Source organism: Ciconia boyciana, chromosome 20, assembly GCF_034638445.1.
Source record: "Ciconia boyciana chromosome 20, ASM3463844v1, whole genome shotgun sequence".
Classification (NCBI taxonomy): domain Eukaryota; kingdom Metazoa; phylum Chordata; class Aves; order Ciconiiformes; family Ciconiidae; genus Ciconia; species Ciconia boyciana.
The window spans coordinates 2933921-2946576 of NC_132953.1; the positions used below are offsets into that span (position 1 = coordinate 2933921).

The 12656-nt window shown below is 59.8% G+C and overlaps 1 protein-coding gene across 2 annotated transcripts in view; it reads right to left on the reverse strand.

Annotated features, from left to right (window-relative positions):
• Positions 1 to 8002: 8002 nt before the first annotated feature.
• LOC140661809 (opioid-binding protein/cell adhesion molecule homolog) overlaps positions 8003 to 12656 on the reverse strand; it is a 314252-nt gene continuing 309598 nt past the window's right edge. For both annotated transcript variants that reach the window (XM_072884536.1, XM_072884535.1), the window contains one exon: positions 8003 to 8103. In XM_072884536.1, coding sequence (XP_072740637.1) covers positions 8003 to 8103 — 101 coding nt within the window. The remainder of the gene's footprint in view (positions 8104 to 12656) is intronic.

Sequence of the window (12656 nt, forward strand, 5' to 3'; positions counted from 1 at the left end):
CCCGAGAGCCGGCCCGCGGAGCAGCGGCGGCGACGACCACGGCCAGCGAGCGCAAGCAGAAAGGAGAGGAAGAAGAAGTGTTCACCGTTTCCGAAAATAATCATAAGAATTGAGAGAGTATCCGGCCAGGCCACCTGGGGGAGGGGGAGAGAGGAAAAACACGCAAAAAACCGCAACGGGAATTTGGAAAGGAGAGAGGAAAAAAAAAAAATCCAAGGCTTCCTGCTGAAGATGCAACGCGACTGAGTCTTTTTCTTTTCCCCCTATTTTTTTTGTCTCCCACCCCTTTTCCCTCCCCGGTTTCGCCGTTCTCTGCCACGGGCCAGCGCGGAGGATGGATGGGGCCGTCGGGGCGCGGCGCTCCCCCCACCCCGGTCCCCTTCGCCGCCTCCGCCCGCCCGCTCCCTCCCACGAGGACCCCTCCGTCCAGACGCACCGGTTTTCTTCTTTGCTGAGATTTCCCCGTCTTCTCATGGACCGTGCCGCCATTTGTGTTCCAGAATATATATATATATATCCATGTATACATATATATATATATATGTATAGATATATAGATCTTCAACAGTTACCACGCCGCCACGAACGGAAAGGGAGGAAGGAGACCGGCGTCGAGCCACGCATTCATCGTACCACCCGCGGACATCGTGAATGATAAGGGATTCTGAGTCATGATTAATTTTATTAATTATATTTTCTGATACGAGCCTAGAACTCTTAGTTCCTAAAAAACAGAAACGCAAAAAAGAGGGGAGGAAAAAAAAGAAAAAAAGAGAGAAAGAAACAAAACCAGAAAGGAGAAAAGGAGAGGGGGAGCAAGCGGAGAGAAGAAGTTGGTTTGCCGAGTGCCACGCACCCGAGGAGGCGACCGGCCGAGGAGGTTCGCGAGCCTGGCGAGTTGGCATGGAGGAGGAGGAGGAGGAGGAGGAGGAGGAGGAGGAGGAGGAGGAGTCGTCCCGCGCCGCAACCCCCCAAAAGCGGCCCAAAAAGCGGTCGTCCGAACAGTTCCTGCCGAGGGCACGGGCGACGCTCGCCGCGCGTCGAGGCGGAGGGAGATGCTGAATCTTTTTATGGGATATATATATACAGTATATATAAATATACATATATATATATAATTTTTTTTTTGTTAGCGTTCTAGCCACAGTTCCCAGCAGGGTCCTTCCGCTGCCATTACTGCATGCTGTATATGGAGTTAGGTGTGTATCGGTCCTCAACGAGACGAGACGAGCGTCTCGGTCCCCGCGTCCCCAAACCCCCATCGCCTTTCTGCCCTCGGGTTGCCAGGGTTGAAGGGCCGTGGGGGACCGGGGCCCCTCTCCGTCACCTTTTGCCGCGCGGCCCCGGCCCCTTCGCGGCAGAATAAAGCGAACCGAGGGACAGAGGGAGATCTATATAGCTCAGTTTTATATTTTTTATATATATATATATATATGTATGTATATGTGTGTGTGCGTGCGCGTGTGTGTGTATATATATATATATAAAAAAAAAATTAGGAAAAGAAGGCAAAGTGATTATCGGCAGTCGGCCGTGCCATCGGCTGAAACGCGGGACCAGTCGACTCGTGGTACGTTTCGGCGGGGGTCTTCCCTGCGGTCGGTTTTCCTCCTTCGGTTTCCTTTCCTTCCCCGCGGCCGATGGTGGGGGGCACGTGGGGGGCCCGGGCGCGGGCGGGCGGGCGGCGAGGGGGCTCTCTCTGCCTATCCATTAAAACGATTGTTCCATGTGGCCGCTCCGTCTGGTTGTGGTCATTGCCGCGGGGGCCGGGGCCGCCCTGCGCTCTCCCCCCGCGCCGCTGGGGACGCGGGGAGGGATGCCGGGGGAGGGATGCCGGGGGAGGGATGCCGGGTGGGAGCACCGGATCGTTGCACCGGGCCAGGAGAGTGTCGGAGAGATGGCACCCGGACCTCGCCGGTGAGCCCAGCGGGGATGCTGTCACAAGGTAAGGCTTTGGTGAGTAGACGGCGAGGGTGCGGGGCGCAGCTCTGCCCTATTCCCCCCGTGCAGGATCCCACTCGGGGCCCCAAAATGTTTCCGTGTAGCCCTCTGCCCCGGCGGCGCAGCGCTGCAGGGGATGCTTGCGGAGCGGCCAAAGTGAGTCCCGCGGGAAGGAGAGAGACAGCGACACGCGGTGGGTGTAGGAAACCGGGTGCCCGGGTGCAAAGCTGCGTACGGGCGAAGCACGGCGGGATGGAGCCACACGTTTGGGTGTAGGTGCGACCTCAGGGGCCGGGGCTGCGTCGGGGCTTGTCTGGGCCGGCGTCTTGGTTTTTTGCTGATTTGCAGAAGGTTCCTTGGTGCGTTTGGTCCTCAGCCTCGACTGTAGCCTCCAGGCCGCCTGCTTCCCCAAGGCACCCAGGATGTTTTTGTAGGATCAGAAGCAAGTCTGTAGCGATGCCGGAACTGTTTGGGTTTTTTGTTGTTTTTTTTTTTCCTGACCCTATGATGAGTTTGTGCAGCTGAAGAAATGGGCACAGATAATGGGGAGAGATCAAAATGGATGGCAAGGTGTTGCTTTGTGGTGTGATATGTGGCAGCTGAGAGATACCGGTGCCAGGGAAGGGGAGAGCCATGTCCTTAAGCCTTCATGGCACATCCCAAGCGAGGACGTGGGGACAGGACGGCCGGGCGCAGGCAGCTTTCTGCATCCCAGGGTCAGGATGGCACAGGAGGAGGTGGCCGGCCAACCCAGCCCCACGGGGCTGTGCTGGAGCCAGTCCTCCCGGTCCCGTGGTTTATAGGAGAGTGTGTTGCGGCCAGTTCTGTCCTTGTCCTTTCTCCCAGGAGAAAAGATGGTGGGGGTCTTTGTGCAGGTCTTAGGACTCCCAGGCCGGGATGGTCATCTGTGGCAGAGCAAGCCTGGCAGGAGAAGCAGCACCCAGGTGCTTGAGGGTGCGGGGAGGGATCTGACCCGGCACCCAAGGACAGGTACGGAGGTACCGGGGCTGTCTCCCTCACCTCCTCCCTTTAATGTCAAATTTTTTGGTGCTGTAGGTGAGATAGCAAGGGGTTTCTGGTGGCAGGGTTTGAGAGACAAAGAGCAAGTTAAAGAGGGAGAGGCTGGTTGACGGATGCATTTATGTATTAATTTATTGACATATGTCTTGGTGCGTCTTGGTGGGAGGGAGAGGAATGGATGTCATGGCCTGAAATATGCTCTCTGTCCTTCTGGGCATAGCTGCGGTCCTTAGACCGCACAGGTTGGGTGTTGCCGAGGGCCATGGAGGAAACCCCTCCTTGACCCGGGGAGGGAGCCGGCAGGCACTCTGTGGCCGGGCTCAGGCCACGTTGCCTCCCCCAGTGATCACATAAAGGGGGGTAATGTAGGCGAGGCGTCGGGACGTGCCATGAGCGGGGGCATTTGGGCGTCTGCAGGCGTTTCTCTCCAGTGGAAGCATTAGCAAGGCCCCGTTGGTGGAGAGACACGTACGGGCTGCGGGCAAGAGGCAAGTGTTCCTTCATGGCACCAGTCCTGGCTCCCTGATGGGGTTTTATTTTGGAAGAGGCTCAAAACAGAGGGTTTCCCACAGCAATCACCCACACCACTTGCCTTCCTGCAGGGAACATCAGGGAAGGCATCTTGTCTGGGGCCCCAGCACGGATGCAAAAGGGAGCGTGGAGGTTTGGATGTTGCTCGTCCCGTGCCCGAGGTCTTTCTGCCAGGGTCAGACAACCCAGAAAGCTGCAGGGGCAGCGGTGTTTGGGGCAGCAGGGCGGCTCTCCCCTCCCGGACCCCTGTCCCGGGGAGGCTGGCGGGTTTTGGGAAGCACTTACCTTTCTGCCAGGGTCACCTGATGGGGACAGCAGAGATGTTCCTGATGTATGGAGTTGCGGTAGTTTGTAGCGGTGCCGGGATGGAGCTGTTTGCTCAGCCGCCTGCTGCCCACAAGCGCCCGTCATCAGCGGGAGGGCAGTTTGCTGCGGGGTTCGGGGATAAACTCTTGGGACCAGGCTTTTCATCTGTACGTCAGGGAAGGCGAAGAGAGAGGCCCGCTCCCACCGAGGGGATTGCACAAAGGAAGCAACCCCCCGAGGCATCCGGCATCGTCCCGCAGCCCCTAGTCCTCCCCGCTCCCCCACGGTCGCCCCAAGTGCCCCAGTGGCCTTCCCATCCTGGGACATGTGGCCGAGGGGCGTCAGCCTTGGGATTTCCCTAGGGAAACAGGGACGCTCATCCACTCGGTGGCCATGCGAGCTCTGTCAGCGGCACGCAGCAACGAGGGGATCAGGCAACAGCCGTCCTCCGGCACGTGCCCGAGATGGGGGTCTCAACGCTTGGCAGCCACCAGCCCAACATTAGGAGAGCTTGTTGAATGTTTTTTCCGTGTTGATGGGGTAGAAAGGTGCAGTGTCCCCAGGGGAGCAGCCTGCCGCCTCAGTCCCGTGTTTTTAGGGTGAGATAGTAGTCCTTCGCCTCGCGGTCTTCGCCGTCTGTCCCGATGAAGGCGTTTTGTCCGTGTCACGTGCTAGCAGATTGCGATAGGAGCAAACCACCCTGAGGAGTGGTGTCATCTGTAGAGGCGTCCCTTGTCACGGGGTGGGGTAGGTTTAGTTGTTGGAGCAGGCGTTGTTACGAGACGATGGAGAAGATGCCGGGAACGGCTCTGTCGCTGGAAGGAGGCTCCCGATCACGCCGCTTCTGCCGAACATAGGTGAGCGATGAGAGCAAAGCCGGTCCTTACCCAGCAGGGCTTCATCAACAGGTACATGCTCATCGGGAGACGGAGGCGAGCGGGATCTGGGACCCATCGGTGGAGCCGCAAGGCTGATTCCTGGGGGAGGTGGGAGACGGGGCGAGGGACGGCCCAAATGGCAGCGGGCCCCTGCCTGGGGGGGCTTGAAGCATCGCCATCACGGGGCGATCAAAAGAGGCTCCAACTAAGCGTCGGGCGAGGCTACAGGAGTGATGGAGGTCCCGGGCGCTCGGGAGCCCTCCCGGCTCGGTGCGGCGGGTGCCATGTCCCCTCCCCGGGGCATGCGGGTTCCACGAAGCGAAGCCCCGAAGGTACAAAGTTCGTCAAACTTTATTGATACACTGCACAATCACAACCATCTCTTATTCTTGCCGAATTAGAAAAGGTTACAACTACAATGTAACATGCACAAATCTCAGGTAGTATAGCCACCCTTGGAATACAATGATCGACGGAAACTCAAGACCGGACGTCGCGGCCATCGGCAGGAGAGACCCAGGAGCCGCGGTCCCCCCGCCCCGGGCACCCGGCCACCCCCCGAGCGTCCGAATGCGGAGAGCGGCAGTCGCGAAGGGGTCTGCCGCCCGGCCGAGCCATGGCGGGGCCGGCCTCGGACAGCCAACACGTTCCTCACAATGGCACGTTACACGGCACGAGAAAGTCGAACGCCGTCCCGGCGGAGGAGGAGGACAGGGGAGCCGACCTGGCCCGGGGAGGAGAAGAATGGGGGGTGCGGGGGGGAGGGGGGTGGCCCCGGCTCTGCCGGCCTCGGCGTGCGCCACAGCGTCTCATCGTCGCCTCCGCTCTCCGATACACCACGGCCTCTGGCCCTGCGTGTCTGGGGCTAGTTCAGCATTTCTGCTGCGAGGAGAGAGACATTTGGGGCTGGCAGAGGGAGGTGGCGGGGTGGCGGCGGGGCTGTCATGGGGAGGCGCGGACCAGGGGAGGCATCGGGGCGAGGCATTTCCTGCACCCCAAGGGTACTTTTGAAGCGGGCACGTGGGGAAGGACATGTGTGCCGCTGTGGCGGCTGAAGACGGTGGCATCCCTGCTCTGCGAAGGCGCCCGGGGCCACGGGGTAGGAGCGGGATCGCTGCCGGTGCCACCTTTCCGGTACGCCAGCGGAGAAGCGGAGCAGCACCGCAGGGACCGCAGGACGCGGACTCGCCCGGTCAGTGCCGTACCGTGCCAGATCCCTGCCCATCAGGTAAGCCAGCGTGTCGGGCCAGCACCGGAGCAGCCCCCACGCCTCGGGCCGTGTGGATTTTGCCAATCAGCTGTTGAACGTCCAGGGTGTGGGGGGCAGGAGCATCCATCGAGATTTTTGTAGCTGTTGCTTTTTTTTTTAGCAACAGCTTTGTGCCACGTGCCAGTCGGCGCAGATCCCAGGCAGCCCATCAGGAGCAGGGACAAGGAGAGGGCATGGCCACATAGAGGATGGGCCACTGGCCCATTGTAGCCTCTGGCTCGGGGGGGGGGGGGGGGGGGTTCTATCTTGTGCCCCGAGGACCATCAGCCCCAGCTTCCTTGCAGCCACAGAAAGCGGGACAGGGGAGCAAGGAGGTTTCAGCAGCAGAGTTTGCATGGGAAAGACGGCATGTGCGTGACTATTGCTCTTAAGCTATTTCGCTTATGGCGGGAGAAGGACGGGGCAAGGCAGGGGATGCTTTGTGTGCTTGCTCAGCGCGTCGCTGTAGAGTTGAGTCGCAGGCATAGGGTCTGTTTTCAGGAGCGGGACGGGAGGGTCCATCCCCAGATCGCAGGCCCCAGAGCGTTCCTGGGCAGCCATGGAGCAGTGGGAAGGGTCGGGGCTTCTGCCACGTACCCAGCGAGGGGGACCGTGGCAGGGAGGCCACACAGCTGCTGTCATGGGCAGCAGGGGAGGGGTGGCTGGAGGAAGCGGGGGGTACAGTCCATCCATTTTGTTGTCGAAGACCGGTTGCAGCAGGGAGGATAGGCAAGCAGTGAGCTAGGGGTAGAGGAGCCGTCCTTGTCCCCACCGTGGCGGCACAGCGAATCCATGGAGCCCAAGCCTGCTCTGCGGGTCAAATGCATCGGACTCTCCTCGGGCAGGGGCCCGCGGCAGGCATGAGTAAAGGCAGAGTTGCGGATGTTGCAGCTCAGGGGGGCTCCCACGTTTCTTCCATCCCTCGGGGAGGCAGAGACGCTTGGCCGAACAGTACGGGGAGGCACGGAGCGGCCAACATGCAGACCTCGAGGCTGGGCATGCGAGGTCCCATCCCCTCCAGGTATGTGCAGACAGGCAGGAGTGTCAGAGCTGTAGGAAAAGGCGCTTGTCACCTGGTGTTTTGCTGTGTGGTTTAGTGCCTCTGCCCAGTGTCGGTGGTGCTGTGCTTTTGATGTGCAGGTTGGAAAGTGCTTGGAAAACAAGCCCAGAGAACTCTCCCTGACAGGTGCCGGCAGTGCATCAGGGCGAGAGCCACAGGGCAGGTCCTGCCATTAGCGGGGGCAACAGCAGAGTGGGCAGGGGTCTGGAGCAAGGAGGGGTGACGGCCCAGCCGCCCGATGCTGCAGGAAGGCTGTAGTCCCCATGAGGGCCAGCGGTGGTCCCCAGGGCTCACATTCCTTAGAGAGCAGCCTGGGAGAGGGGGTTTTGGGGTGGGAGGTGGGGGGGGGTGTTACGATGTTAGCTGGGAGAAAGAGTAGTGGGAGGCGTGTGACCGTTGAAGGATAACTGGTTGCGTCGGGTGACCTGCTCAGAAAGGGCTGGCGAGCGTTGCGGTTGGGCCACCCCACGGGGCCGTGCCGTGGCCTCGGGGAGTGGGAAGGGCCCGGGCATGGAGGTGAGGCTGGGGGGCCAGCAACATCAGGGGGGCTTAGGGAGGAGCTTTGGCGGTGAGAACTGACATTCAGGACCGAGAGGGCTGAAGGCAGAGCCGGGGGGGCTTCAACCTTGGGGTCTTTTTGGGCATAGGTGGCTTAGCAAGATGACGAGACGGACATTCCCGGCAACGGCTCTGGGCGGCGCCCACCCCGACGGCTCCGCGCCCCCTGCGTTGGGGATGAGGCGGCCGCGGGGAGCCCCGTCCATGCCGGACCGCATCCCCGGGGTGATGGTGGCGGGTGACAGTCTGGTGGCACGTGGTGGGATCTGTACAGCGTAACCGGCGGCGAGAATGATCCCGGCACGCGGGAGACGCGGCCATCCTCGGACGCTCGGCGCCGCCGCCCGTCCTCCGGCGCATCGCCCGTCCAACGGAGAGGAGTCCCCGGGCGGCGTGGCGGGCCGAGCCCGTGGCGGGGGAGAGGCGCGGCGGGGCCTCCCGGGACCCTCCGCTCCCTTATCAAAAGTCGAGGAGGAGGCGAGCGAGGAGGGCAGCCCAGAGGCAGAGGCCGGCAGCTGCCCGTGACGCGGCGTTGCCACCGTCGTGCACCGCTCCAGGCCCTGTGCAGGAGATAAAAAAAGGGGAAGAGGCGGGACAGCGTTAGGGCTGGCAGTTAGCGTAAGCAGTCACGTGTTGCATGAAGGCAACCACCTCCCCCTCATCCCCGCGTGTCCCCATCCCACCTCCCTGCACCGGGCAGCCGGTGGTGCCGGGTGCTGCGTTCCCCTCCCAGGTGGGGACGGTGGGTTTGTCCATTGTTTGAAGAGCATTGCTGGTGTTGGTATGGGGTACAGGTGGTCTCGAGGAGGTAGGCAAGGAGCTCGAGGGTGACGTGGTCCTTGTTTCAGGAGGAAGATGCCCCAGGCAGGTGCCAGTCCAGCCCCACCACACTTGAAGGTTGCCCTCCTCAGAGGATCCAGTGCAGTGGCAGGACAGGGTTGGGCCCCACAGGTAGGAGCTGCCATGTCCCTGCTGGGAAACGATGGTCCCTGAGCCAGCGGGAGCCGGGCAGAGACATGATTTTGTCAGGAGCAGTGTTGTTTGCAGGCAGGTCCTTAGCAGGGGCACAAAGGAGAGGATCGTGTGGGGAGGGTGCGAGAAGGGAGCCAGAAGGAGCAGGGTCTCGGTCTCTCTTTCTGGGCGTACCCAGCCCTTCCGCCCATGGAGTACAGGAGTTGCCGGGCAGGTGGAGATGGCTGAGGAGGGCTGGGAGGACAGGCAGCTGCACGTCGGGCGATGGGGAGCACGGCAGGTTTGCGCCCGTGGTGGGGTTAAGGGATTCAGCAGGCTGGGATTCAGGGCAAGGAACGTGCTCCGGCCGGGCAGCAGAGTGAGTTAGTTGGCGAGGCAGCGTGCTTGCATGGCGTTTGCTGCAGGTTGGCCCTCAGCACGGGACAGGAAGGGCTGGTGTGGAAGCGAGCCTCGCCGAGACCCCCGGCCGAGACTGGGGAGAGGATGCGGCACCACCGCGTGTGTCCGTAAGTCAAGTGGAGGCGGAGGACGACAGTCACCCCATGCTGTGCATCCGGCGGGGGCAGAGAGCGGTGTGGCAGGGGTGGCCGGGAGAGCAGCTCTCTGGGGAAGGCCCCGACGGGCTCTCAGGGGTTTGGGGCACTGGGAGCGATCGCAGGGGTGCAATCGCAAGGGAATGATGCAGGGTTTGTTCCTGCCAGGCAGGTGTCTAGGGTGGCAACGTGGAGCAGCCAGGTGCCCTTTCCCAGGGCAAAGCAGAGAGGATGATCGGCGAGGGAGGCTGCTGGGATGCCCGTCGTGCAGAGGAAGCCTGCATTTTGGCCAGCATGTCTAGGGCCATGTGCCCAGACATGAGCAAGAGACATGCCACTGGGAGAGGCTGGGTGTGCATGCAGGTGGCGGGTCACAGCGTGGGGACACGGGGCACAAATACAACGTCACGATCGGCAAGATGCAAACGGCTGCAAAAGAGCTGCCGGGGATGGCCAGGACCAGAGGGGATTGGAGACCTTGGTGCTCGGGAGCTGCATGACTTGCAGATGGCAATAAAGGCTCGTCGACGTGGGAGAGGGCGGCATCCAGACGTGGAGTCTCAGGTACACGGGGACGTTTTTGGGGTTGTGGCACGGGGGGAGGTCCTCGTCAGGCCGGCCAGGCAAGGAGGAGGAGTATGCAAGTGGGTGGCTGTTGGGGTACGGAGGCGGAGGTTTGTTGCGTCTTGTCAGATGAGGGCTGTTACTTCGTAAAGATTTGGGCCGTTGAGTGCGTGAGGGTGTCGGTCAGGATCAGAGGAGACAGTTGGGCAGAGCGAGAGAAGTGGGGACAGCTGCCCAGCGGTCCACCGAGGGGTAGGCACGGGGCCCACAGGAGAGACTGGGTGTGGGTCTGCCTGCACTCCCTATGCCTGTGGAGAGGCAGGAGGAGATGACGAGGGACGGAGGGATAGGGACAGAGCAGGGACCAGGGCGGCTGGCCGGGCATGTCACGAGCCCAAGAGGCCCGGCGAGGAAGCTCAGTAGACAGATGCCAAGAGAGAGGCAGAGAGAGCGTGGTTTTCTGGCCAGGCAGATTGGTAGATGGGCTGCTGTTGAGATAAACAAACAGCCAGCTGTAGAGGGAGACGGCCTTCGAAGGTTGGGAGGGCGACCGGGCCGAGGATGAAGGGGCCAGAGGTCCAGCAAAGAGCAAGGGAGAGGCAAGGAGATGTCTTGGGCATCTCCTTGCCCAAGTAGTGGGCATCTACTACCGATCACCCAGCTGGGATGTAAGCACGGATGAGTTGTTATTCTACAGGCACTTAGAAGAAACGTCTGTATTGGTAGTCCTTGTCCTTATGGGAGCTTTCAACTTCCTGGACATCAACTGGGACTATTGTACCACTGTGACGAGCAGGGCTTGGGAGGTCTTGAAGTTTGTAGGAGAGAACTTCTTGTCACAAGTACTCAGGGTGCCAACTAGGTAAGACGCCCTCCTAGACTTGCTCTTTGCGACTGGAGAAGGACTCGCGGGACGCATGATGGCAGGCAACTGTCTTGTCCTCGGGTGTCACGAAACAATGGAGTTTAAAATTTTTGGCATTGTGAGAAAAAAGGACAACGAAGTTGCACCTCCTGGACTTCAGGAGAGCAAACTTTAAGCTATTTGGGGAGCTATTTAGCAGACTCCCCCGGGAATGTGCTTTTGAGGGCTCAGGAGTCCGGGAGCGCCGGTCAGTTTTTAAGAAGCGCCTCTGAGAACCACAGGAGTGGGCGATCCTGCTGCATCGTCTGTTGGGCAGAAGAACTGCTCAGCCGAACAGGGAACTCCTCGTGGAGCTCGAGAGGGGAAAAAAAAAATCATACGCTGTCTGAAAGCAAAGGCAGGCTTTGCGGGAAGATTACAGAGCCACAGTTCACCTACATGGGGAGAAGATGTGAAAGGCCGAAGCTTGGTTAGAGTTGAAACCGGTGCCAGTGTTGTGTCAGATAGCAAGAAGGGCTTTTTTGAGGACATTAATAGCAAGAGGAGGTCTAAAGAAAACATTGGACTTTATACTTGTTAAAGATGGTCACCCGACCAATAGGGATGAAGAAAAAGTGGAGGCGTTCAATACTTTTTTTTGCCTCTGTTTTTAATAACACAGACAGACCTTGGGCTGCCCAGTCCTCCAAGTCAGAGGACCGTGAGCACAGGAACAGGGACTTTCTGTGCGGGAACGCCTGCATCAGCCAAATATCTGCAGGGCGTGACGGGATTTGTCCTGGAGCGCCCCGAAGGAGCCAGTGGATGTCGTGGCAGGGCCCCTCTCAATTGTCTACTGAAGGTCTTGGGAGCCCAGGGAGGTCCCTGCCGACCAGAAGCTAGCCAAACTTATTCCCATCTACAAGGGCGTGAGGGAAGATGCGGGAAACTACAGAGCTGTTAGTCTAACCTCAGGTCCTGGAAAAATTATGTGGAAGATCATACCGGGTGTTACTGGAAGGCACATCAAGAACGATGCAATCATCAGGCACAGTCAACATGGGTTCACAAAGGGAAAGTCCCAATTAGCTAATTGGCTAGCCTTCTATGAGAAGGCTACCCGCCTAGCAGAGGAAGGGAAGGCAGCAGATGCCAGTCTTCTGGATTTTAGTAAGGCTTTCGATACCGTCCCTCACAGCATCCTTCTGGACAAGGCATCCAACCGCTGGACGAGTGGGTTCACAGTGTGCTGGCGAAGAACCAGCCAAAGGGAACAGGGCCGTATCCGGCTGGTCACCGGTGGTGTTCCTCAGCGTTCCATTCTAGGGCCAGCAATTCATGGGATGAAATTGAGTAAGTCGAAAAGCCAGGTTCTGCACGTAGTAAGCACAGAGTAAGGCCGGGCGCAAGTCTAAATCAGGAGAGGAGTGGCTAGAAAGCAGCCCTGCAGAAAGGGATCCAGGGGTGCCAGTCGACAGCAGGCTCGACGGGAGCAGACGGCGTGCCCCAGCAGCCGAGAGGGCAAAGCGCATCCTGGGGTGCATGAAACGTGGCATCGCTGGCCGGTCAAGAGGAGCGATCATCTTGCCGTATTCAGCGTCGGCGCGGCCTCGCCTCAACTACCGTGTGCAGTTCTGGGCCCCACCATTGAAGAAGGATGTGAAGGTCCTTGAACGCGTCCAGAGGAGGGCAACAGAGCCAGGGAGAGGGCTGGAAGGCACGTCCCGTGAGGAGCGGCTGAGGACTTTGGGTTGGTCTAGGTAGGAGAAAAGGAGGCCAAGGGCGGCCTCATGGCTCTCTACGGCTTCCCAAGGCAGGGAAGCAGAGAGGGAGGCACCAAGCTCTCCTCCCCAGGATCCAGGACACGCAGGAACGGTTCGAGGCTCCGTTTAGACTGGACGTGAGGAAGCATTTCTTTAGCAAGAAGGTGGAACAGGCTTCCTAGAGAGGCAGTCAACACCCTGTGCCTGTCAGTATTTAAGAGGCGTTTGGACGATGCCCTTAATAACATGCTTTAACTTGGTCAGCCCTGAAGCGGTCAGGCAGTTGGGCCAGATGATCATTGTAGGTACCTTCCAACAGAAATAGTCTATTCTATTGTATTCTGTTTGGGTAGAGGGAGAGGTGTGGGCGTGCCAGGGCAGGCGGCCAGGCGCTTCGTTAGGCAGGCAGAGACAGAGATGGCTGGATGGTGGAACAG